This window comes from Protopterus annectens, chromosome 4.part1, assembly GCF_019279795.1.
Source record: "Protopterus annectens isolate FY-2018-M chromosome 4.part1, PAN1.0, whole genome shotgun sequence".
Taxonomy (NCBI): Eukaryota; Metazoa; Chordata; order Ceratodontiformes; family Protopteridae; genus Protopterus; species Protopterus annectens.
In genome coordinates this window covers 926756758-926783062 of record NC_056734.1, presented here as the reverse complement: position 1 = coordinate 926783062, position 26305 = coordinate 926756758, and the positions used below count along the sequence as shown (strand labels likewise).

The window sequence follows — 26305 nt, the reverse complement described above, 5'->3', positions numbered from 1 at the left end:
AGACAAACTTTTGAAAATGGTATTTTTCCACAACCCACTACTCGGGTCGGCATGTGTGCATGTGAAGCACTCATGGTCCTCCTTAAAGGAGAAGATGTCTCCACCACAGAGTGTGTTTTTTCTTCAGGATTTAAAAGGGCCATGTAAACTATTCTCATACTTAAGTTACTAGCAGAGCTGGATCATGGTCAAATGGGACCCTAGTCAGGGTTTAGATTGGGGCCCCTGAGCAGCCCCCTCCCCAGACATACCAGTGTTCCATTACTTGGCTATTTCTCCCCAGTTACCATGAATACTGTTCGAACCTATCAGTGTGTATACTGTTACTTCTACAATGATTAGATATTGAAATAAAATTCACAAACACCAATAGCAATTTGCTAAACAGTACAGTCTCAGAATGAAAACAGACTTAGCATGAGCAGTAAACTTCTCTGCCATTGAAACTCACATTCAGTGAAACAGCATTAAAACCCACATTCAAATAAAATGCATCTGGCCAGTGGAGAATTAAGTTTACCTTTTGGCTAATTTCAAACTACTGGCTCCTTGAACACATTTTTATGGCCATGTATTCATGTATGTGTTTTTTGATTCATCTTCCTGATTGTATTAAATTATATTCCTTGTATAATAAAGCACCACTTGTTAGTGTGTGTTTTAAATTTGTAGTTTTGAACATTTTTCCAGTAAGTAATGAAACAAAATGTAAGAGCCAATAATGACAAAACTGTCCTTTTCAGAAATTTTAACCATAAAAGGCTTCTCAAACTTCTGTCATTACAATCCACCAGTATCAGTCAGTAAATACAATCTCTACAGAATTAAAATTCTGCATTAAAGAGACATGCAGTGTTGGCTGGTGCCATTGGGCTGCAGGACTTCAGCCCACCCAGCTGTGAAGAAAGAAAGAAAAGAACATTTTTAAAAATAAAATGTTTATAACTTAATTATTTAAATATTCTGCCTGGCTGCAGGGCTCTAAGTGAGACCGACTGACTAACAAAGTCCTGGCACTCGAATTGCACATGCTCAGCAAGTTCTTTTTTTTTTTTTTTAATTAGTTTCTGTAAATCTAAGGACAGAAGGCATTAGTGTGATGCCCAGAAGTCTATGTGGTTTAACCACACAGTAAAGTGGAAGGGGATCGGATTGTCACGTCCAAATTCACGTATGCGACATGGAAGGCTGGATAGGTACTGATTGGTTCTCACTCTCTTCCTGAAAAAGAGATTAAGAAATAATCAGTAGTGTAGCACAGTACAGTACTTTGGTTACTTGCTATGGTGCTGCCGTTATTGACAGAACTTGTTTCATTTGCTTTTTTGGACTGAACTTGAATTGATAATAAAAATAACTTCAGTTCATGATCAGATGGAGACAGACAATCACTCACATTTTTTTTAACTTTAATGAGGTAGGTGTCCGACTCCTAAGGCTAAATGTCAATATATTATGTAATAATAATGTTTATAGCTTGAAAGGAAGTTTGTTTGGCAAAACGGGCCGGCAATTTTCAGAAAAGAAAGATGTTTGTTGTAATTTATTTTATACATGTGCTGCCTGCCGATGGTAATTGACTTTTTACAGAATGTACAGAACTCCGACCTTTACTAATCTGTGTTTTATCAGTTCCAAGAGATCCGGGAATTGTTATATGCCAAACAATTAATTTTAAATTTATATATATTGTGTTAAGTTTAAGCAACTTTTGTGGATTAAAGGAGTTACATTTAATATTTTGGATATGTCATATAGTCAGTCACTGGATTAATAAGCACTGGCTGTTAATTTGAAACACATCATAAAAAATCAAGACAGTGTTGCACTGAAGAGCTTGGATGGTATTGTTTCCTGAGTTTGTCCTGCACATAACATTCGATATGTTTTCTTTAAATGTGCAGCTCCATCTAAGTTGAAACTTGAGAGTGTGCCTTACACTATGAACATTCCAGAATCATTTATAAGTTACAGACTTTAGCGAGTGGTGAGAAATAAAATGGTGTTAAGCATTTGTTGAAAACTTGATTTAGAAAATAATAGGTTTTGTTGAAAACTTTTATTTAAAAAAATGATAACACTTTGGCACCTTAGCCACAAGCCTTCCAGGGAGCGAGGCACTAGACACTTGTTAAGTTTTAAATAAAGTTTTCCATAAAGCCTGACATCATTTTATTTTATTATTGTATTAGTAGTAGTTTTAGAGTTTTTAGACAAAGCATTCAGAAGTATATGTGAACTGCACAATAAATGAGTATGAGAGTGTATGATGGGAATTAGTGAGAGAAGTGAATGGATGAGTGAGTGTGCAAGGTGATTGAGGGAGCCAGTGGGGAGAATGAGTGAGTGTCTAAAAGAAGTGAGGGTGGGAGCAAATGGGTGAGTGAATGAAGAGGAGAAGTGAGCTTGAAAGAGTTATGGGCAAGCTTTTTTTTCTGTAGAGAAGCATTATTGAGTTATGAAACTGAACAGATTTGAAAATTTGAAATACTGTTTTATGGCACAAATCTTTCGAGAAATATTTGATGCATTTAAAGGAAATAAATATAATGTGAAAAGCTGTCGAACATCATCTGAAGAAAGATACCTAAAAACAATATATACCTACCACTGCTTAAAAGGGTTAGAAATGGAAATGTCAAAGAGATCAAATTATCTTTGTTTGAGTTACCAAAGTAGTGGACATAGGAGGGTCTGAGTATGTGTGCTACTACATAGTTTTTAACAATACTTTCTCACATCTGCGTGATCGAGGAGGGAGTCATAATGCAATTATTCTGTACAAACAGGAGGTCCTACCATACTGTGAAACTTTCTATAATTGGTATTCTTTGTTTTGTACCTTATACAGTATTAATGTTGATTTTTTATGGGTGTGTTTTTTTTTTTTTTATGATGTAATGATAGCATGACAAAAAGTGGCCCATGAGGTCAAGTCCAGATTATCAAATTTAAATAAGTGAATGAATGGAAAAATAATTAAGTCAATATGCTAACAAATTAGACAAGTTGGAACTTGATTCCAAGGTGGTATTATAAATTAAAGCAGCTGCCTAAATTGCAGGACAGAGGTGGTTGATATGGAAGATGCAGTGTAAGAGATGTCAGGACACTTGATAATTTAGAAGAATGTTTAATGAAGTACCTGCTTATACTCTCATACAAAATGTAAAATAATGTGCCTGTATCTCACAACCCAAAAGTGAGACGGTATTCCGGGATAACCTTGTAAGAACAACAATATATATCGACTAGCTGCATTTGTTATGTCTCTTGATATGTATGTACACACACACACACACACACACACACACACACACACACACACACACACACACACACACACACACACACACACACACTTTACATGCTCTTCTGCTGCATCCTTCTTTTTAGAGAGAAGAATTTTAAAATGCATATGGAGGCAGAGAGTCTGTGTGTGTGTGTGTGTGTGTGTGTGTGTGTGTGTGTGTGTGTGTGTGTGTGTGTGTGTGTGTGTGTGTGTGTGTGTATATACAGATTTGCAGAATATCCAGATTTCTGCATCAAATGTTTGGTCTGCTTTTCATAAAATTGTGATTTTCTGGTAAATTAGTGACAAATCATTAAAGATTTAAGTTAGAAAATAATGACAGACATTTGAGTTTCAGAGTTCATACCCTTCAGAAAAGTCATACAAATGTAATACCTACTATTTTATTAGCTTTCTAAATTTGTAAGAGCAATATTTAAAAATTGTCCTTATTTTTGGGCCTTTGTCCCACTTTTATTTATGGCTTTGTCCAGATTTCTTGCTCTGAGGTTGAGAGTATGATAAATGTGTCAGGGGCCATCACCGTCAGCCAGAGACATTTCAAATTGTGACATACTTGTTGTACCCCACTCCCCTATGTAGTGACTTTGGATGTGTCCAAGCAAGGCAAGGAACAGTTATACAGTCTAAATGTGCAGACAGAGTATCCTCCCATCCAAGGTAGACACAAGTACAGTGGCTTTTCATCTGTCCTTGATTTTTCAGAATGTTCTGGTTTTCTGTCATATTTTTCTACTATTGGCTTATGCTCATTATTATTCAGAAGATACATGTTGTTGGATGCATATTACTTGGTACTTTTATAAAGCTGAATATAAATTGTAATTAGAACTGCAGTGCAAGGAGAAGTGGTTTGAGTTGAGTGCTGCTTGTTTTTTTATACTTGATTTTGACTGGCATTCCAATAATGTATTTAAAAGTAATTTATTTGTCATGCCACACAACCTTTTTGTTTCCATCTAGATATTAAGTAAGGTGTCATGTAGCCAATGCATTGAAATATTTTTTTCTTCTCCACTTCATTTTGTCTTGATTGGATTCTCATAATGATAGCTTGTCACCACGGCAGTGTATTTAAAGTCCCAGTTTTAGTGGTTTTGAGTATAGGTCTGCCCCTTTCTAGTTGGCCACACCCCTTCCCATTGGCCCCCACCCATCCAGCTGTCTCCTGCAGCCCTCTTTTATTTGAAGTCACCAGCTGCCACTGGAGATATGTAAATAATGAGGAGTCTGTTACTAGCAAATAACTTTACATTTCAGTACTTCTACAAATTCAGTGCCTGCTGTCCTTGAAGAATTAATTGCCTACATTACATTAAAAAAAAGTGGTAAGCTGGTAATACTGTAAAAGGAATGACTGAGAAAATGACAAGTTCATAGTTACTAGGCTTCTTATACAAAGGAAGACACACTCAGGAATGCAGTACCCCTGTCTCCCCTTAAAATGCACCAAATAATTGGCAACTTGGAGGTTACATACCTTGCCTCCATACCTGTCAACCTCTTTGCACAAGAAAGATGGACAAAGCCTAAAACAGTGGGAGGAGTTCAAAGGCCCCAGAACAGGGACAGATTATAAATATTGCTTTTACAGACTTAGAAGATGCTAGAATTACAGCATTTGTCTTAGCAGGCATTTTCTGAAGGAAATGAAGACTGAAATCAAATATATGAAATCTATATATTTCAGTCCTCAGTTACTTGCCAGAAAACCACAAATTTTATGAGGAATAGGCCAGAAATATGAGGCAAAAATCTGAACAGTTGAGAGGTATGCTGATACTGCTCAACCTCTTAGTGCAAAAAATCAGGACAACACCTAAATAATGTGCATGCAATGGCCGAAAAAATATGGATAGTTTTAAGTACTGCTCTCTCTAACTTAAAAAGTTGCTAAAATATCAGGATTTGTATTAGCATGCATTTTGTGAAGGATGTGAAGTTTGAAACTCATATACACATTATTATTTAGTGACTTTAGTCCTCCCCGATTTGTCAGAAAACCACAAACTTTATAAGAAACAGACAAAAACTAGGATGTTAAATTTGGACACTTGAGAGGTGTGTTACACACACACACACACACACACACACACACACACACACACACACACACACACACACACACACACACACACACACCTTCTCTTTTATACAGCAACTAATGACTAGTTTAAATTCCACACACTCCTACTCTGCTCTCATACAACACACAGACACGCACAAGCACTTTTTTGAATGTATATGTGTATAGTACATATATAGAAGAGGCTACCCAAAGAAAACCCATACAAACACATGGAGCACATGCTGAATCCACATGAATGATAGGCCACAATGAACAAACTTCATAGCAAGGATCATAGTTTCTCTGCTGTGGCACCCTCAAAACTCAAATTAAGCACCTTCTTCCTGAATGTCTGCTCAAACAATTTCTGGTAAAAGAGGCTAACTATAAATGTTTCCAGTAAAGTGACAGCACAGTTACCATATTCACATTTCCTGCAATACAACCAAGTTTCCTAAGGAACCTAAAGCAATTGTTTTTTTTCTAGTCATCTCCATATACACACTAACTAACACATCCGTACTCCTACCATTTCCCTTCTTCTTCCAGTCCCGTCATACCTACTGACCATGTATCATATGTAACAGAATGCTACTTGCTGAAGTCTTGTAGTTACACTGGCCATTAACACATTGACTTAATTTAGTTCATAAATACAACTGTAAATATGATACAACACCTAAAACATACTGATCTTTGCATGTAAGATTTCATTTTTGTTATACTTATATTTTATTATTTCCTAATCATGTATCTTCTTTCCCAGGCTATATCTAAAAGTAGTCCATTTGGATCAGTATTATAAATAAATTAAACATCAGTGACCTCTAGAGCTTCATTTTCATAGTCATTCATTGTTAACAAGGCAACGTCTCAGCACTGTAACAATACAGTTACCAGGTGAAGGACATTAGTTGTCCATGAATATACAAAACAGTATCATGATACAAATATATAGGAATTGTTTACAGTCAACTTGCAAATAACCTGCTAGGAACCAAATGCAATTGTTGTGCATTGTCTGTACCATGACAAGGGTGTGGAAGCAAAAGCAGAGCTACAAATTAAACTGCATTATAATGTCATACTAACTGTAAAAGAAAGAATGTCATGGCAAAAAAAAACAAATCTCTGTCTAACTGCAAGGAAACTAAGCCTTTTAGTGCAGGTATCTAATAGACTGTCTAAAGAAGAGATATGGTTTCACAGCATTAACATGCAGAACTAGGAATCTAGAAAAGTAGCTCAGAATCAAAAAGCTGCAGGGTACTACATAAGGTTAAAAACACAATGCCATTTAACCTCTTCAGAGTGAAATTGTTTAACTTCTTGTGCATTTCTGTTTGCCTCACATGATCTTTCTTAGTAATTCATTGCCTGACAGTGCTTCAGTTAACTTTATTGACCAATATTCTCCAGTGAGCATTCTCTCTTTGTGAAACAGCCCTTGGCTGCAATGTAGTTTAAACAAGGACACGGTGTAGCAATAAATAACTGCCTGTTCCATCTTATCAATGTTTCATTCTTCAGGTTTGTAAATATTTTGCCCACCCAAGTACAAATTTGAAATATACATAATCTATTTGTTTCTTTGAGACTGTTTTCTTCAAAGTGCATTTGTAGTACACTAAATTACAAAGCAGTGGTTGCTGTTTACATTTATCATTAAATCAATTACAATTTAATTTTTCTGAGATATAATTATCTTTCTTCCTGTTCCATCCTACATGGGCACTGCAAATGTCTGGAGAAAGTGCTTGTGTAGAAATAATCATAACTGCAAGACGAGCAAAACTGATTTCTCTCTGTAATTAGCCTTAGTACATGAAAATTAATTATATTTGAATTATTCTCATAGGTACATCACAAAAATCCAGTTTTCAAGAAGTTGATTTTTATCCATGCTGTGCAGTATCTCAGGACTGTGAAAATGCAGATTAACAAATAATGAGTCTCTCTACCTGATAGGAGAGCAAACTGTCGGTGAAGTTGTTCAATGATGTCCACGGCAAGCAGAGGGCGAACCTCCTGCTGCATGATTTCATCTGGAAAAAGAAGGAAAAGAAATGGTGAATTGTGTTGTGTTTACACAAAACATCAAATATTATCATAGGGTTTGATTAGGCATGATGTGCAAAAGTAAGCCTTACACGTTCCTGTCTAGCAGCAGCTTAGCAAATAATACTCTTTACTTTCAGGATTCATGACAGGCAAGGCCTAGTTTATACAATAAAAACAGACATGATGCTGAGCTGTATTAATGCAATCAACATTTATGTTTACATGGCTCCATTTCACTTTATGAATATGCCCTAGTGTTTATTCTAAAGTAAGTCAGAGGCTAATAATTATTTTTTAATTGGCATCTTCTGAACATGCTAGGCAAAACATCGTTTCATAATGAAGTACTCTGAAACATAGCAGTTGTCATTCCATATGCAACCCCTTCCCATAATACTCTGTTCTAATGTGCTTGTTTGTGATTGGGGGGTTGTGTTTTGCCAGCAAAATGTGGTTCACAAAAGCACTAGCTACTGTTGAGGGAGGCTTGGAAGACATATTCCCACTCTTTGGGTATTAAAAGAACAAAGCATCAGCTTTTGAAGTTTGTGAACCAAACTAACTAAATTTAGGAAAAGGCAGGATAGATGTAAGCAGAAGAAAAACAGCTTGCAACCGGAGCATTTGGCAGTCACACCCTGCAGCTCTACAGCCCCATAATTAGACTACTTTAATTCAACCTTACCCAAGTAGGTTAGCAGTGCAGGCCGCAACTACAGGGATTTAGCAGTCTAAAGGGATTTTCAGCAATGTAATTTTAAACTGCTTAGCTCAACAACTGTTTTTCGGTACCGAGATTTAAACTACTGTGTGACAGACGCTGCGCAGGTTTGCCATGTTTTCCAACTAGTGCCAGTGATTGCCATTCATTGCAGTAGCTGTAACAGACTGCAGCTGTCTAACATTCATCTTTAAAGCTAGAATAACTGCACACTGATTCTAAAATAATTCAAAGAAGCCACATATAGGGTATTACTCAAGCTGTGCAGCTGTTTTTATTTTGACAGAAAAAAATGCATTTTGAGAACCCTTGAAAAGAAGTAATATACTTACAAAAATGTAAAAGTAGATTCCTGCAAAAGTTTATGCACTGCAGTTATCCTTAAAGTATTACTTCACTGATTTTAAATGTTTAAATACTGCCTGTCAAGGCTGCATTGCTGACCTAATATAAAGGAGAAAATAAAGCTGGCAAATGCATATGGCATACAGGGCATAACTAACAGACTTGGAACAAACCCAGCCTGCTTTGACACTGAAATTTTAACTACCGATAGCAGAAACCCAGTGTAACTGTAATGTATATTTGAAAAAGTACAGTGGAAAGGCACTCTAAAATCATTAAGAAAACAGTCAAAAAGTCTTTTCGATTTTAATTCATATCAAAGAGTTATGTATTTTTCTTTTCAATTGTAAATTCATCTGAACGAGTTAAAGTTTCTGCAGAGAGTAACACTGGTCATCTGAGGAAGTCTGATTACGGAGATGAAAACGCATGTACTGCAAAGGCGTTTATGTATGCTTTTTACCTGTGAAGTTCCATGTGTATTTGGAATAAAATTCAGCCTGGAAAGTGTTTTACTCTACACTATAGGCACTTTTTGACTGTTTTCTTGATGATTTTAGAGTGCCTTTCCACTGTACTTTTTCAAATATACATTACAGCTAATGGTAATATGGTGTAAGAGTGCAGTATAAAGTAGGACTAATATTATTTTTGGAAGCCGAACACCATACAACAGCACATCTAACAGTGACACATGGAGAGATAGTACATCATAACAGCATGCTAACAATGCAGTATGGATAAAGAGCACTAACTGTATTGTATAGAGAATGAGCTTAGTAAAACAGCAGGGCTAATAGTATAGTAAGGAGACAGCACAGCAAAACAGCAGAGCTAATATAATAGTATAGTAGGGAGACAGCACAGTAAAACAGCAGAGCTAGCAGTGTAGTAGGGAGGCAGCACAGTAAAAGAGCAGGGCTAACAATATCGTAGGGAGATAGCACAGTAAAACAGCAGAGCTAACAGTGTTAGCAAAGATAAAATAAAAGGCAATAACAAAACAGCAGGCTAATAGTAATACAGAAGTAGCACTAGCAGTATGTACTATAGACAAAGGGCACAGTACAACAATGTAATATGGAAACAGAGTACAGTATAGCAACAGGGCTAACAGTATAGTATGATAAAAGAGCAGAGTACAACAATGCACTATGGAAACAGAACACAGTATAAGAACAAGGATAACAGCATACTATAGTAATTAAGCATAGTATGATATCAGTATAGCATTGAGAGAGTACAGTAAGGCTAAATGTGTAGTATGGAGAAAGAGCACAGTATGCCTGATCCACTGACAGTGGAGTATGGAGACTGCACAGTAGTATCCCATCAGGACATCATAGTGCTGCATTAACAGAGGCTAAACTACATAAACAAGGTTGATTGTGTACTGTTCTCACTGTATTACAACAGTGAGCTAACACCATAATAGCAGGAACTGATAATTTTGCAATGGAGAAAGTGTGAAGTAAAACAACACAACTGGTAGGTATGTGGGTGGTGGCAGAGTGTTACAGCAGGAGGAAATAGTTTAGCAGGAACAGGAAGACAAGGCAGGCTACATTACCAGGGCTAATGGTGCAATATGAAGTGTGCACAATGCAACAACAAGCACACAGTAATATGAACAAGGACTGCAGCACAGCACAAGGTACAACAGGAAAATGAAAAGTGCACCTTGGAAGCAGAACATAATACAATAGTAGGCAAGTAGGCAATAACAGTGAACAATGTGTTAGCCACAGCAGCATCTGTATGTGTGTGTGTCTGTATTTATGTGTGCTTGTATGCATGCTTACATGTGTTTCTGTGTGTCTTTATGTATGTGTGTGGGTTGCGGTGGTCTACTTCTCTAGTTCAGAATTTTTTTTTTGCATGGGACACCCAAAGTAATTTTCTTATCTGTAATTAGGGCTCAAGAACTTTTTTTGTGGTTTGAGGGAGATTTACTGTGGTAGGGCCTGGGAACCTATGTTCGAACAAAAGTGCACATCGCTGTTTGTGGTACCCTTTAATTGTAAGCAAAAGTCAGTACATCTCCAATGTACATTTCTTCCAAATAAGAATTTGTGTTTTCATGGTGAAAGCCATCATACCTCTCAACTGTACCAAATTCCTCACTATTTACCAGTTTTGTGGTCAAAATAACAGGGTGCCACGAATTCCTGAGTGGCCCCTTCAATTACCATTTTTTTTTTTTTTTAGTTGAAGTTGTTGCTGATGTCTTCATGTGCATGGGCATGTGAGATGATATCAGCTTCACAAGACAGACTGCCAGCCAGTCAGAATTCAGCTGAGGGCTCGGACTGTGTGTCTGTGGGTTTATATTACTGTTTACCTTTATGTACATATATTTATAGTACTTCTCATATGTTTAACAGTCAGGCGGGTAGCACAGCAACAGGCAGCAGCACACACATACAGTTTCCAGTGAGTGGAGGAGCTGTTTTAAATAATATTTAAGTTAACTTCTGCCAGCAAGGCCAAGAAGAGCAAGAAGAACTGCAACTGTAAGTAGTACTTTCTGGAGTTTCTGCAGTGCAGTGCAGTCGGGCTTGAGCAGAGTCCATAGTCTGGACCAGTCTGCCCAGCACCTAGGAATCCTAGACCCAGGATCAGATTTATGTCTGGCGGCAGGTAAAAGAAAAAAAAATGTGTATTTTTATACTCGTTGCCTCACAGCAAGAGATTCTCCTGTTCGATTCTCAGCTGGAGTGCCTTCTGTGTGGAGTCTGCATGTCCTCCCCACGGTTGAGTGGCCTCTGAAAGACATGCGTGAATGAGCGTGTCTTCGCTGAAGGTTAGGCATTGGACTGGCAACTCGGCACCATAAAAATCAACTGCCAATCATTAGTGGACCGGAGTTCCGCTGTGGCGACCCCTAACTGGGAAAAGCCGAAAAGACAAACAATTCATTCAACTGGGGCTGAGAACCTTACCCCACATGTTACTTTGTTTACATTACATGGTACTGGTTACAAAGACGGTTAATAAAGTGGAGTAGACAGCAGTTGGGTTGGGGTTGAACAGTGAGCGGATACAACAAAACTAACCATGGCTAGGCATAAAAAGGCCCTTGTAGTCGTTAGCCTAGTAAACACCTATGAACCAATAAGCTGTGAAAAGAGTAGGGGATTCAATGACTGAAAATCAGGGGGAAAAGGAACAGTGAATATTGTAAGATAAACACAAAGTATAAACTAGATTGTTTTATAATATCATTGAGCAATGAAACAGAATCAAGTGATATTTTCAGTTAAACTTAATTCCAGTCTGTTGTTTCCACAGAAATTATAATGGGTAGTCCTCTAAGCATTTCAGGATGTTTTTAATTAGGTAGGTTTTGTTTTTGGGACTGTACTTAATGCAAAGTCACATCTTGATTCCATCCTGAGTAAACCCAGCTTTCCTTCATTTTAAGATAAAGTATTAGTTTTAAAATGGTCACACTGGTGCTTGGGACTAGTAAGACTGTGGCATGTAAAAGGTAATTTAGTATTAATCCTTTCATCTTCAACAATGCTGTAAAGTCAAAGAAGGTGATCATATATGGTTCCCCTCCTTACCGCTTCACTATACTGATTCAGGACCAGTTAAACAGAAATATTTGGGAAGGTAAAGTTAGCAAGGTACAAGGGGTAAAAAGTAAGTTTGATTCTGTACTTATTGTTTCTAAATGGAGCTCCAAACCATTTAAAATACACACAACTCTTGATGGTACCCTGCCACTTCAATAAGGCTAATTTAATATCTCCGTGACTGAAAAGTTTAAAGATCAAGTTAGCTGTATACATAAAATGAAAATTAACATTTTCCATGGAAACATTGGCAGAGAACTAAAACAGTCTTTTGGAGAGTTGGTAGCATCCAGAAAGTTACAGAAGTCAAGAATGCAGGGGGCTAACATAAGGCAATTGTTATGCTAGAAAGAAGAAAAAAGATGCACACTGTTTAAGCAAGACCAGCAACTTCTCCATAAGTTATGGAAATGGGGAGACTATTAAAACCAGGTAGTTATTATCTTTCCATGCAATCTGTTTCAGACTTTCAGGCAGAGCCATGTGAATTGTACTGATTACATTTGATTTTGCCTAAGGAATGATCACAAGAAAAGAAAGATGGAGTATGTTTTTTTTTAACAATACTTTATACTTTCAGCAAATGCAGATGGCATTTATTTTTTAGTGATCTGGTCCAGTATCTTCATAGAATGTTTTGTTGAAACATAGCAATGAAAATATAAAAACAACAAAGGCCTAGGTGAAGTAGGAGATCAAAATTTCCATAATCTACCACATGCAGGGGGTTTCACCCACTGCATCCCCTTACTTAACATAACAATCTCTGAAATCACACAATATTGTGGCAACTTGGCAAGTGATATGGGTTGAATGAAATGTTTTGTTAAATAAAGCAGGAACGAATAACGGTACAGTTACTTTTTATATATTAATTGGTGGTGGATATTTACTAGAAGTGATGGTATCAGATAAGGTGAATCATACAGTTCTTCCATATGTTCTCTGTATGTTGTAATCCCATGTACTTTATATTTCATTGTGAAATTGTATAGCTTCTTTTATGTTTAATTGTTCAATGCACATTACTTAATTTCCATGCATTTCTTGAAAAGATTTTTATTAACTGAATTTCAAAGCTTGTGCCAGTTTATTTATTAGTATAAAAAGTCTATATGTAGACCTAATACCTCAACAGCTGCTGGCATTCATATTTTGGAGTGTGACTGCTTAATGCTATTCCTACCATATAAATATTTAATGGTTGGTTTATTTTAAAGGTAAACAGCAATTTTGTATGACAAACTGATCCAGTTGGTGACAACACTGCACTGTTAGGAGAGGAAGTGAGTGTTCTACTAGAGATCTATCATTAATACCTCTGTGTGCTTGTGGTGTATGTTTGTCTGTGCGTGTGCAAAATGCCCCAGTAAGAGGCACTCTAGTTGAGTCAAACACTGAACCTTATAAGTACAGGTGGCAGGAACCTTAGTTGTCTACATCAACTGCCAGGTCATTTTAACTCTTTTTTTTTTCCTTTTTGTAAATCACTGAGAATTACAGTCTGTGAATGTTAGTATAACAGTTTGTCTAGCACTTAGTGCAGATGAATAAGGCAATGAGCTGTTAAAAAGGTGCTTCTTGTAGTACATGGTTTGATTCCTTCAGCCTTCTCTTCTGTGTGAGCCTGTGAAGTTATTCACCAGACATACTCCTGGGCTGCTTCAAAAGGAGGGACACGTGTGTCCAGTGGGCTGTCCCAGGCTGTTATTAAATGCATTATGCATTTGTCTTTGAATTCCTGCACCTTTCACATGGCTACATCACTATATGCTATTTGAGGATGAATCCCAGCGTGTCTGTTGTAGTTCAATAGGCTGCCAGATGAATTTCACTAAATGTGAGTTTTAAGGGAAGAGAATTATAATGGTTCTCATGCTAAGCCTGTTTTGAATGTGAAGGGGTTTCTTTTGTTTAGCAAATAGCTGTCAGTGTTTTTTTTTTTTTTTTTTTTTTTTTTTTTTTATAAAATCTAAAATAAAAGTTTTAAACGAAATTTAAATGAAATCCAAATATCTGTAATAATTGTAAAAGTAGAGAATAAAATAGTAGAAAATAAAATAGTATGGATATTGACAGATATGAACAGTGGTTATGCTAATTGGAGATAGAGACATGTAATGGGACACTGGAATGGTTGGAGGGGGGCTTGTCCATTACCAAGCCTAGGGCCCCATTTGACCATGATCTGGTGATTGGCACTGATCCCAGTAACAAAGAAACACTTGTTTAACAACTGCTGGTGCATCTTTTTAGATAAGTAATCCATTTTAATTAATAAAAGACTAAAAACAACTTTTACACTGTTTGGATGAAAATGTTACAGCAGAGCCATACCCCCTGTTAAGAATAAGCAGTCTTTGAATACTTTTTAAAACAAATTCCTGTTTTGGTTATAGCCTTATAGTTAGGGAAATCAAATATTTTATGTGTAACATTTCATATTTTTGCAATTTATATGCAAAAAGTTACAAGGTGCTGTATGTGTGATTAAAACACTGCCATTTTAGTGTCTGAATGCAAATATTACATAAACTGATAAATGAAACCAGGTATGTGTGAGTTTAGAAATAGAAACCTTCTCAAACCCTGCTGTGCTTATGTCAGTGTGTGTGTGATAGAGAAAAACAGGCCGGAATATTAAGCAATCTGACTGCTTAACAGGCTAAAAGGGGCATGCAAAATATGCTCATTTTGCACCTAAAATAAATCCTACCAAAAAAATGTATTATACATACATATATATAGACAATGAAGAAGCAGACGCAGTTAATTTTATTTTCTATAAAAGAAAATTGTATTTTAGTTTTTCACAAGTTCAAAGTTTGATACAAGTTCCAATATTAATATAAATAAAGCACTATTGTTCTTCTGTTTATTTTGCGCATTGTAGCTCATATTTTGTCTGTTCTTCAGTTTGCATTTTAAAAGTTGGTATCCCACAATTCCACTGGAGTGGGTGTGGTTACAGGCATACAGATTTTTGGCCAGTTGTACCTATTTTTGATGGGCCTTTGTCCAGATTTTTTATGATTCCAGGTTGAGAGGTATGAAACACATCTTGTTCTTCCTTCTACGAACTCCTAGCCACATACATATAGATAATTAAGTTGGCAGACTGTGTTTTGTAACTGCGATACACCCTGTAAATTTATCAGGTTATTTATGCAGTGCACTTCTGATATGTAGAATGCCTGAATAGTCTCAGATTATATCTGTGTGGACATTTTACTATCTGTTCTTATTTAAGTATAAAAATAATAATAAATAAAAATACAGTTGGAATGAACTAAAAAGAAACTTTGATGAGCCATTACAGTGAAAGATGAGTGCTTGTATCTACTTAACTATTTTCAGGAGTCACAGACTTCTTCATATCAGTGTTCATGCCAAACTAACAGTGTGTCTTAACAGAATTTCTTAACTGAATATATTTATATATGACAGAAGAAATAGGAATGTTTGTGTGTATGTGTGTGTGTGGGGGGGGGTACCCATTATCTACTTTGACTCCATAACACAATAGATTTTCTGTCTCAGCAACTTGAAGTGACAGTCTGATTGGATTTACTCCTTAAAATGATCACAGTGAACTTTATTAAGAAAATTGGTTATTGTCTGCATCTACATACCACCTGACTCAAGTAGAGATCATGCTAATTACCAGCTGTCATGGCTCACTACTTATATGAGTTGTGAAACTGCAGCCATAGAAAATGTTAAGGTTTAACAGAAAGCCTCTACTGATTCATTTATGTATGTGTTATTTATCTATCCATCCAGCTATCTTTCTATATTATATATGTGAGTTTTGCTACTTATATTGAACGGTCATTTAGTGTAAACATTGGCTCTGGATGATTGTCAGTGTTAATGTCCACCCTGATCCCATGTGCAAAAATGGGAAAATTATGTCATGGATGAATGGATTTAGTCTACAGCTTTGCAAGATCACTGTAATAGTGGGATACAGGAATCTGCCCTTTCGCTGCTATTCTGCATACGTTGCACTGTATTTTGTGATTTGCATCCTGCATTTCACTGTGATATTGTGGTGTTCGATCTGTTGTGAGTTATAAGCAGTGCTGGAATATTTTGCAGTGTGTGTGTGTGTGTGTGTGTGTGTGTGTGTGTGTGTGTGTGTGTGTGTGTGTGTGTGTGTGTGTATATATATTAATTGAGTCAAGTCTTTGAAGTTGATAAGCACATTTTGGTTGACAAAACAGATGGTCGACAGCTGGGAAAAATCACTCAATAGTAGCGGTAGGGGAATATGCCCTTTCCCCATTATTGTGCAGTCCCAGACTTGGAACATATAATCAGCAGAAGGTGTGGGTGCAGCATAGATTGTCCTCCTGCAAAAACACTTTTAAAATTGCAGGCTCTCAGGTTCATTCTCAAAGGTTCTGTCTTGGAGCATGTCAATATTATTTTTGATTATTTTGTATTGATGTTAAGTACATGGACATTTGGGTGCATCATGTTTTTAAGTACACACACACACACACACACACACACACACACACACACACACACACACACACACACACACACACACACACACACACACACACACACACACACAAAATGCTCATTTAGTTGACAGCTCTCCTGCCTGTGCCCCGAACAGCAAGTCAGCTGATCATAAAAGTTGGTGCAAAATCACTGTAGGGTTGATGAATATGCCTTATCACAGGTATTGTACAATCTTGGAGATGGTACATATTTAAGTAGGAGAAAGTATGGGTGGTACATAGGGGCTTGTTCCATGCAGAAACAGTGTTTTGTGATTTGCATGATGCAAATTATGTATTGTATCCATACCTCTCAACCTGGAAACATCAAAAATCTGGACAAGGCCCATAAAAAATAGGTACAAATCTGTATTCTGATTAACATAAAATGTGCATACATAATTACGCACCCCCCACCCACTCCAATGGAATTGTAGATACCAACTTTCAAATGAAAACTGAAGAACAGACAACCAAAATATGGCACCAGAGTCCCCCTGCAGCCTGCAGCCATTCCAATGTCCCATTACATGGCTATTTACCATAAACACTAATGTGTGCATACTGCTTTACTTCTACAATGATTATTTGGATTTTATTTTTATATTTACAGCACAATGCACAAACACTAACAGACATCTGCTAAACAAAGCAAGCAATATTGCCTCACAATGAAAATAGACTTAGCATTAAAACTTATCTGCCCTTGAAATGCACATTCATTGAAACAGCATTGAAACCCACAACACATCCAAAGAAAATGCATCTGGCCAGTGGTGGACAAAGATTACCTTTGGGCTGTTTTCAAATCTTAGGCCCCTTGCACACAAAACAAAAAAAAATACATGTGTTCTTTGATACACCTTCCTGACTTTATTAAATTTTATTCCTTATATAATACAGCACACTTGTTAGATGTAGAACGCATTTTAAATGTATTGTTTGAACATTTTTCCAGTAGACAATGAAACAAAATGCATGAACCAATAATGACAAAACTGCCCAGTTCAGAACATTTCCATCATAAAAGTCTACTTACACACACACACACACACACACACACACACACACACACACACACACACACACACACACACACACACACACGCACAATATATATACATAAAAGAAGAATGACTAGTGTAAGTTATAGGCATCTTGCACAGCTTCTCACACTTATTTTCAATTTCAGTTTTTTTGGGGGGGTGTGGGACAAAAGACCAAAAACCAGGGACACATTTTAAATATTGCTTGTATAATTTTGGAAAGTTGCTAGAATAAAATGTTAAGTTACCACCACACATTTCACTGCCAAGTCTTGAACCCAGGACCCTGTGCACTACAGTGAGAACAACATATCACTATGTCAGATCAGCAGTTTCCTGAAACATAGGAAGACTGAAACTTAAACGGCTTTCATTTAGTGAATTCAGTTCTCATTTCTCACCATAGCTCTCAACCTCATAGCACAAAAAAGCTGGACAAAGCAAATAATGGGGGAATACAGACTTCAGTTCTCACTTCTCACCATAGCTCTCAACATCTTAGCACAAAAAACCTGGACAAAGCCAATAATGGGGAAATACAGATTCAAAATAGGGACAAATCAAAAATACTGATCTTATAAACTTAGAAAATTGGTAGCATAAAAGGTTTTGTGTTACCATTCATTTTCTGAAAAATATTTTCTGAAGAATATGAAGTCTGAAATTCAAATGCCTGTCATTAGTGAATTCAATTATTCACTGATTTGCTACAAAAGTCCTGCAAACCACAGATTGCATGAGAAACAGAACAAAAATATGAGGCATAAATTCACAAGTGGTGGTAGCTAGGGACCTTTGGCTCTTTTTACCTGTACCTAAGGTACAGGGTTTGAGCCAGAGTACCTGTAGCTACTATACACACACACACACACACACACACACACACACACACACACACACACACACACACACACACACACACACACACACACACACACAACGCATTCAATTCCTGACTTGCAGAAGTAAATATCTTCAAAACAAGTCCAGCAAGTAGCTTTGCAGTACGCCTTCAATTCCCAGCAAGTAAGTAAACATCCTTAAATTACCTTATAACTACAAGTCCAGCAAGTAGACACACACAAAATGCATTCCATTCCTGACTCGAAGAGGTAAATACCTTCAAAACAAGTCCAGCAAGTAACCTTGCAGAAATTCCTGGCAAGTAAACATCCTTAAATTACCTTATAAGTCCAGCAAGTAGCTCTGCAGTATGCCAGCATTCAATTCCCGGTTACCTTATAAGTCCAGCAAGTAGCTCTACAGTACAGCAGCATTCAATTCCCGGTTCCCATTCGCACTTGCAGAACTAAACAAACTAAACATCCTTAAATTACCTTCAAAGCAAGTAGCTCTGCAGTATGCCAGCATTCAATTGCTGGTTCCTGCTTGCACTCGCAGAACTCGCAGAAGGGCAGTTCTCCCAAACAGTTGCAAAAAAATCAAAGTCCTTCCAGGGCAGAAACCCGACAGGCTGACGGAGCTGATGTCATCACACACGCAATGACATCAGCTCAAAAAGTGAAAAAAAATTTAAAAATAAAAGCTGGGAAAATCAGAAATGAAGGGGTGCCACATGTGAATAGTGGCACCCCATTATTTGGACCCCAAAACTCAGTAAAACCAGAGTAATTTGGTACAGTTTAGAGGTATGCTTGTATCATGAGTACTTCTCTATTGATAATGGAGTGTTCAATGTTTTCTTGGCAAAAATCAGTGCTGCAATACTTTGCAGCACCAGTTACTTTATATACATCTATATCCATCCAACCATCCACGACCACTTTTCTCATTTTTTCACATGGGGTCTGGGTATCACTTCAACAATGACAATCATCTAGAGCCAAGGTTTACAAGGTTTACACATTTACGCCATCAGGTGGCTAGTTACATGCTTTTATACACACATATATATGTGTGTGTGTGTGTGTGTGTGTGTGTGTGTGTGTGTGTGTGTGTGTGTGTGTGTGTGTATATATATATATATATATATATATATATATATATATATATATATATCAAGAGGTTGATAGAGCGATAGACATATACATACATACTTAAATAGATAGAGAGAGAGAGAGAGATACAGGTTCTTTTTACCTAATTCTACAGACTTATATTAGCTCATCGTGCCTCATGCTGTACTATTTTAACAGAGACCAGCATTAGAACAACTTGATTAATTTTTGCTCCTGTTAGTGACCATTTTCCTATATTCTCTTTCTGGTCAGGAAGCAAAGTTAAACTAAAGAACCATAATTGTCTCTAAAAACACAAATTATCAGCTCTGAACAAAAACAATTCTCCTCATTTTCATTACATTAAAATGGACCAGACAGCTGAGTACTTTTGCAAAACTTCCTTTCCATACTTGATAACATGGCTTCAGTGAGACAGAACAGGACAAAAGCTAAGAGCTGGCCAAGGGTAAGTTTAGAAATAAAATGTCTAATAATTAAATCTGGTCTCATATGGAAACTACACCATATGAGCAAGGCAAACAACTACCTATCACATTACAATAAACTCCATAATAAAGTTAAATTCTTGCTGTTAGCAGCTTCTAACCCAACTAACCACTTATCACTACCATGATGTGAAAGCCTTTTGGACTGGCTGCTGCTGGATGCTGAATCTAGGCAAGTCATCACAGATTAAACCTTCACCATTTGCAACATCCCTTGAAGTAGCCACTCAAGCAATTTTTTTTTCACTAAAATAGCTTAGTTTGCAACCACAGCTATGTCTTATAATGTCACTTCTAACACATCTACCCCTATTTAAAACTTTTCTGTTTAAACATTTTCTAATTTGGAAGCTACTCAGCAAAACTAATATTTCCTCTCTTTCTTTGTGGATTGTCTTCCACCTAAATATTTGAAACTCTGCAGAAGCTATTTCATACCTTATTACCACCCTTGTCAATCAGTCAGCCAATAGTTCTTGTGTGCTCAAACTGCAAAAATAAGTCACAGTTTTTCATGCTACAAAGACAGCCACTCTACTAACCATCTAACTTCTCTTTCAGTTCTTTTTCCACTTCAGAAAACTTTTGAGAAACATATTAGTAAGCAGCATTTGCATCATCTTACATATAATATCCTGCTTCCCATTACTCTGTGTAGGCTTCATCCTGTTCATGGGACAGAGACAGCATTTCTCTGTGTCACAGAATATCTAAGTGGAAAGATAATTTTGCATAAATCTACTCAGTACGTCCCTTTATTTGTCAAAAGAATTCAGCACTGTGAAATGTCTCTACATCCTGATGTCACATTCCATCTGCTGTGGTCTCAAAACCCCCATTTAGCTCATTCACCAGCTATATGATGACAGAATTCAAATCATATGTGATACGGTCTCTTCATATCGCTGGATTCCACTCAGAGGTCCTTAAGGATCGGTACTTGATCCCTCCTTTTCACATTTTTTATCAGTATGACCAACTGTTGTGGTACAGCAAGGTTCGTACAGTACGCAGACAACTACACATTGTTGTATTTAGCCTTAGCTATCTCTTCTGAATCCTCTAAAATTCATACTAGGTTTATTCTGCTTGAACACTAGTTAGCTGGACCAGGTCTCTACATTATGTTAATTATATCTAGCATTACAGACTCTTCATAGTTCAAAATTCCATCAAGAAACAAGTGCATCTCTGATGTGGTCAGGTCAGAAAAATGGTTGGCTTGTATATTAAAACAAGAGCACTTAGGACAGATCAGAAAGTAGGTCTTCTTTAGGGAACTAAGCAGTATTTGGCTAGATCATGCATGCATCTGTACTGCTCAGTCATAATGCCTGCTTTGTACTGTAAAAATATGACAACAGTAAGCTATCACCTTAACTTGAGCAAACGTATAATAAGATCTGAGATCTCACCAGTGTACTTCTCTAAAAGAAGTAACATCAAATTGAATCCAGCCACTGCCTAACAATAATTTATTTATGGATTGCATGCACCCTTCTACACTTTCTACAGAAATGTTCCGCTATTCAACCCAAAATGAAGTAGGTCACTCAAAAGTGAGGTTTTTGTTCAGTATCACTCCATCCCACACAGACACCAAAGTCTAGCAACCATTTTCTCTTGCATTTTCCAAGGTAGGAAATGCTCTACACCTTGTTATCCAGCAAGTCTTCTATCTTACCTTATTTAAAAAAGCTTTCAGAAATCATCTCTCTGTGAATTGAAATGGAACTCTAGGGACTTGATTTGACTTGTGCTCCCCCCATATTTCTTGACTATTATACTGCTTTTTCTTATATGAAGACTGTATGATTTTGAATTCCTATATGCATGATTTTGTTCTGCAAAGAGTGATTATGTACTTTTTTCATATATGCCAAAACACGGTGAATGAATTCAAAGTACGTCTTACATTGTATAGCCTAAACTATTTTTTGTTGAAAGTTTAATATTTGCTATTTGCTTCTCATGTACTTATTGCTGAATTGCCCATTTATTTTCTGGAATACTGTCTATATTGTAAGAAATCCTTTAAATCTCTACACTACATGATATTGATATTCTAAAGTGTTACATGATCCTGTGGACCTTTTCTCCCTAGGCCTTCAGAGAACATGGTACATGACAAATGAATAGGTACAACAGCAAACTCTCCATATGCTTTTGTGACTTTTCAGGCATTTTATGTTTTCCCACAGATCTTCTCATTAGGTCTCCTGCTGTGTCTGTCATACTGAACTTGACCTAGTGGCATTCTTTATTTATGTATGTATGTCATTGTATTACTTAAACTGGTAAGCTACTGCTTCTAATTGTATTTAGCTTAATTTTTACTGGGGAAAACTTTTTGATTTTTGCATTGAAAGCATACTTTCTGCGATGAGGTAACTTCCTGATGCTGTAGGCATCTCATTAGCCCAAAGAACAAAGAAGGTTAAACTACTTGGCTGTTTAACTTTCTTGTGTTATGCTTAAATTGTAGTATCTTGAGTACCTTTGCATTTCACTTTGCTGGGATACCCTAAACTGTGCACCTTGCAGCGATGGGGCACAGTGCACTCCGCAGTCACAAGCCATTAGACATAGCCCAACGTAGAGAGCTAGTGTTCCTGTATAATCCATCAGTCTTCTCACTCCATGTTTGACTTAGTTGCAGTTAGTTGCCCTTGGGTGCACCATGAACTGCAACACGTGGTTATCTGCTGAGCTGGTATTATTGCAGCCCCTAGCACTGGCTAATCATTGCATCATTTTATTTTACAGTTTTCACATACCAATAGAAGAAGCAGGCAAATAACAATTCAAGGCATTTAATCCTTATAAGAATTAAGTGATTTGGTCACAGTTTCTAATGTTGATGTCACACCCCAAACTGAAGTCAAAATGGGAACAAGGAGGTTGGTGACAACATAAAAGACAGCATTTTGTGTCCTTTATAGAGTCTCTTTTCACATTAGCTATAGCAGTAGGCAGTGTAGAAACTGACAAATGCTCATAGACAATGAACTGTTACTTGACTGACATGACACGATCTCTGAAAGGTACCAGTATCACAACATAGAAGCAGCACCCTCACTTAAAAAGATGACTTATGAGCTCCATTGTACTGTGTACACTTCTTAACTTACCCACCAAACCAGATTATGTTCAGTCTGTCAAAATGTCACTTCTTAAGCTTCCTGGAACTAGGAAAGCTAAAACTCAGCAAAATCTTAGTAGCTCTATTTCACCACTATCGCATTATCAATAAGATACCAGCAGACTGTAGACTATAAACCTTACACTGCCACTAAATCAGGGAATCCAGTCAGAAATGTCCTAGTAATTGGTCCCTCCATTGCTAGGCACACAGACTCCATCCTCACAAGACAGGATAATGACATGTTGACAGTTTTTTAGGTGAAACAATCCATTATGTTATGAGGGTTTTTCAGTCCTTTACACTGTGCAAATATAAACATAGCCTAGTAGCTCTCAATGTGGGTCTGAATGAACTGTAACACTCAACCATGAGGGTCATAAAGAAAGGCCTGTTGTATCCCACCATGCATGTGTTAAATGGAGGCACAACTGGCCCTGAGTGGAATCTTACTTTCAACTAGAATGATGCTAAACACAAACATACTATAATTGTTTAAGTAGCTGGTGTCATTCTAGGAAGGTCTAGTATGTCTCAGCCTGGTGTGAAATGGAAGAGGGGCCAACTTGCTTCACAAAGAATAACATCCTCTCTTACTCTTCTTACTGTCCAAACCCTAGCAATCCCCATAGTGCCTCTTTTAAGGCCAAGTCCAGCTACTGGACATCACAAGACAGCAGACACAGTTAAAGCAGGTTCTAATTCTGACCATATCAAGCTGCTCTTCTAAATGCTAGAAGTCTTAAAAATAAATTGCCTGACCAACAACTTGATCATATCTACATCTATGTCATAGCTAAGAGGTGGTTTCACTGTAAAGATAGCATTCTGTCTTACTTAGGTTTAGCACTTACCATGCAGTCCCTTAACAAGACAGATTTTCAGTTTGTAGCCTGCTGTATCACATTGTCAGACCATCCATGTTCCCAGAAAACCACTCGAGAGTACTAAAGGTCTTCACTGAACTACCTTTAATGAGGAATACCTTTATGTTGGCAGATAATAATAACAATAATAATAATAATAATAGCCATTTGTTAACTAGGTGGGTCCACTGGACACACTGTGTCCCTTTTCTGGGGCAACTATGGAATAATATCTGGTTAAGCGATTCATAATGTAAAAAAGTACCTAGGAGCAAACACCAAAAATCAAAGCTGTTATCCCACCTTTTTGGCATTTACTTTTCTGACCTCTGTACAGTGGTAAACCCAGGCATGTGACTAACCAACTTGCTAAAATCTATAAGCTGGGTGTTATCTTTCATTCCTCTGTAAATGTAAAACTGCTACAGCAAGACCTAATCCTTACACACCTGTAGTATACAAAAAGGACTTAAACTGAATGTAAAAAGTGTAGTAATGTAATGTTTGATAAGCATGCCTCATCTACAACTTACAATATAGCTAGTACCATACTCCAAATGGACATGGTAATGAAGGGCCTTGGTACCTGGGCTAACAGCTAATACTTCTACATAGTCCATCTAATTTCTAAAGGCATCTCATCGAGATCAAAAGAAATTATCATCCTTCAGTACTCAATTCCAATTGCACCAATTTTAAAATACAGTACCACTTTTGGCATGCACCTAGTTAGACATAATGTGCGGCCAGAAAGGCCTAAATGATTTCTAACTAAAAGATTGTAGGTATGAAAACCCTTAAATATTAGGACAGGCTTGCAGCCCTGTCCCTATACTCTTGTCTCTTATAGGCTCCCACAAGGAGATTTATGTCTTGCATTCCTGGCTATCAAATGCCCCATATTGCTGGATGTTTTGCACCTCCAAAACACAAACTGTTCCATAAAACTTCAAACTAAGGATTTAAGCATTCAATAAAACATAAATGAAACCTTTTTCAGGGACAGACATATTACCAAAGGTTACCCCATCAGCAGAAGCAATTGCATTTACATTACAGAGTGACACCCTCACATCTTTCAAGATGAATCTGCCTGACTAGATGTGTGTCTGAAAAGTCATAACTGGCCTGACATGTCTTAACCTTCTCAAAGTGGGAGATACATCTTGAGGGTGGGTATTGGCAAGTGATAGATGGTCTCTTGATTAACTTGTATTGTAACTCCTATGATCCTATGAACTAATACGGCACTCTAGTTATTTGTTTTATATTGGCCGAGGTGTTGCAGTGGTTAGTGTTGTCACCTCACAGCAAAAGCTTCTCCGGTTCGATTCTCGGCTGGAGCGCCTTCTGTGTGGAGTCTGCATGTCCTCCCAATGGTTGAGTGACATTTAAAGACATGCAGGTAGGTGCGTGCGTGAATGGGTATGCCTTCTTTGAAGGTTGGGTGTCGGGCTGTCACCTCTGCACCGTAAAAATCCACTGCCAATCCTTAGTGGACCGGAGTTCCGCTGTGGTGACCCCTAACTGGGAAAAGCCGAAAAACATTAGTTTTAGTTATTTGTTCTATATATCCACTGCTTTTTTTCCTGTGTGCAGTACAATTTAAGCAGTAAAATATGCTACCAACACAAAAATTAAAAATTCCTACATTAAACAAAAAGCATTCTGACTGAACAATGCCACACCACAGATGGTCCTACTTCAGGGCAATGTGATATTCAGTGAAATTTCACATTACTTTAGCTCAGGAGGTTATGACTCATTCCTATGGTATGAGAACAATCCAACTGTATATGCATGCAAGTATACTTGTAGCGGTTTCAACTGTCAGATCTTATTACTAGATGAAACAAGTGATTAAATAGTACAGCTGTGATGCAGCACTCGAACTTATAAATGCAACATATTTAGTAAATTCCTCTGTTGGAAAAATATTCTGATAAGGTTATATATTTTTCTAGAAATTATAACAGTCAGTGAAAAGATACTATATGGGTGCTGTGTTCCTGGACATTCTGTTACACATTCACTAGTGACACACATTTTGACACAAAGGAAAAGAAAAACGGACAATGAATTGTGAGGAGATTATGGGCTGCAGGAATCATGGAATTCTAATTCATTATACCTTTAAACTGTTTGTACAGAGGGTTACTTGCCTTCACTTGCACCCCTAAT

The 26305-nt window shown here is 37.2% G+C and overlaps 1 protein-coding gene across 4 annotated transcripts in view; it reads right to left on the bottom strand.

Moving 5' to 3' along the window:
* LOC122801123 (guanine nucleotide exchange factor DBS-like) overlaps positions 1-26305 on the bottom strand; it is a 3406519-nt gene that overhangs the window by 2892826 nt on the left and 487388 nt on the right. For all 4 annotated transcript variants that reach the window (XM_044070650.1, XM_044070651.1, XM_044070652.1 and 1 more), the window contains exon 2: positions 7343-7426. In XM_044070650.1, the coding sequence (XP_043926585.1) occupies positions 7343-7426 (84 nt within the window). The remainder of the gene's footprint in view (positions 1-7342; positions 7427-26305) is intronic.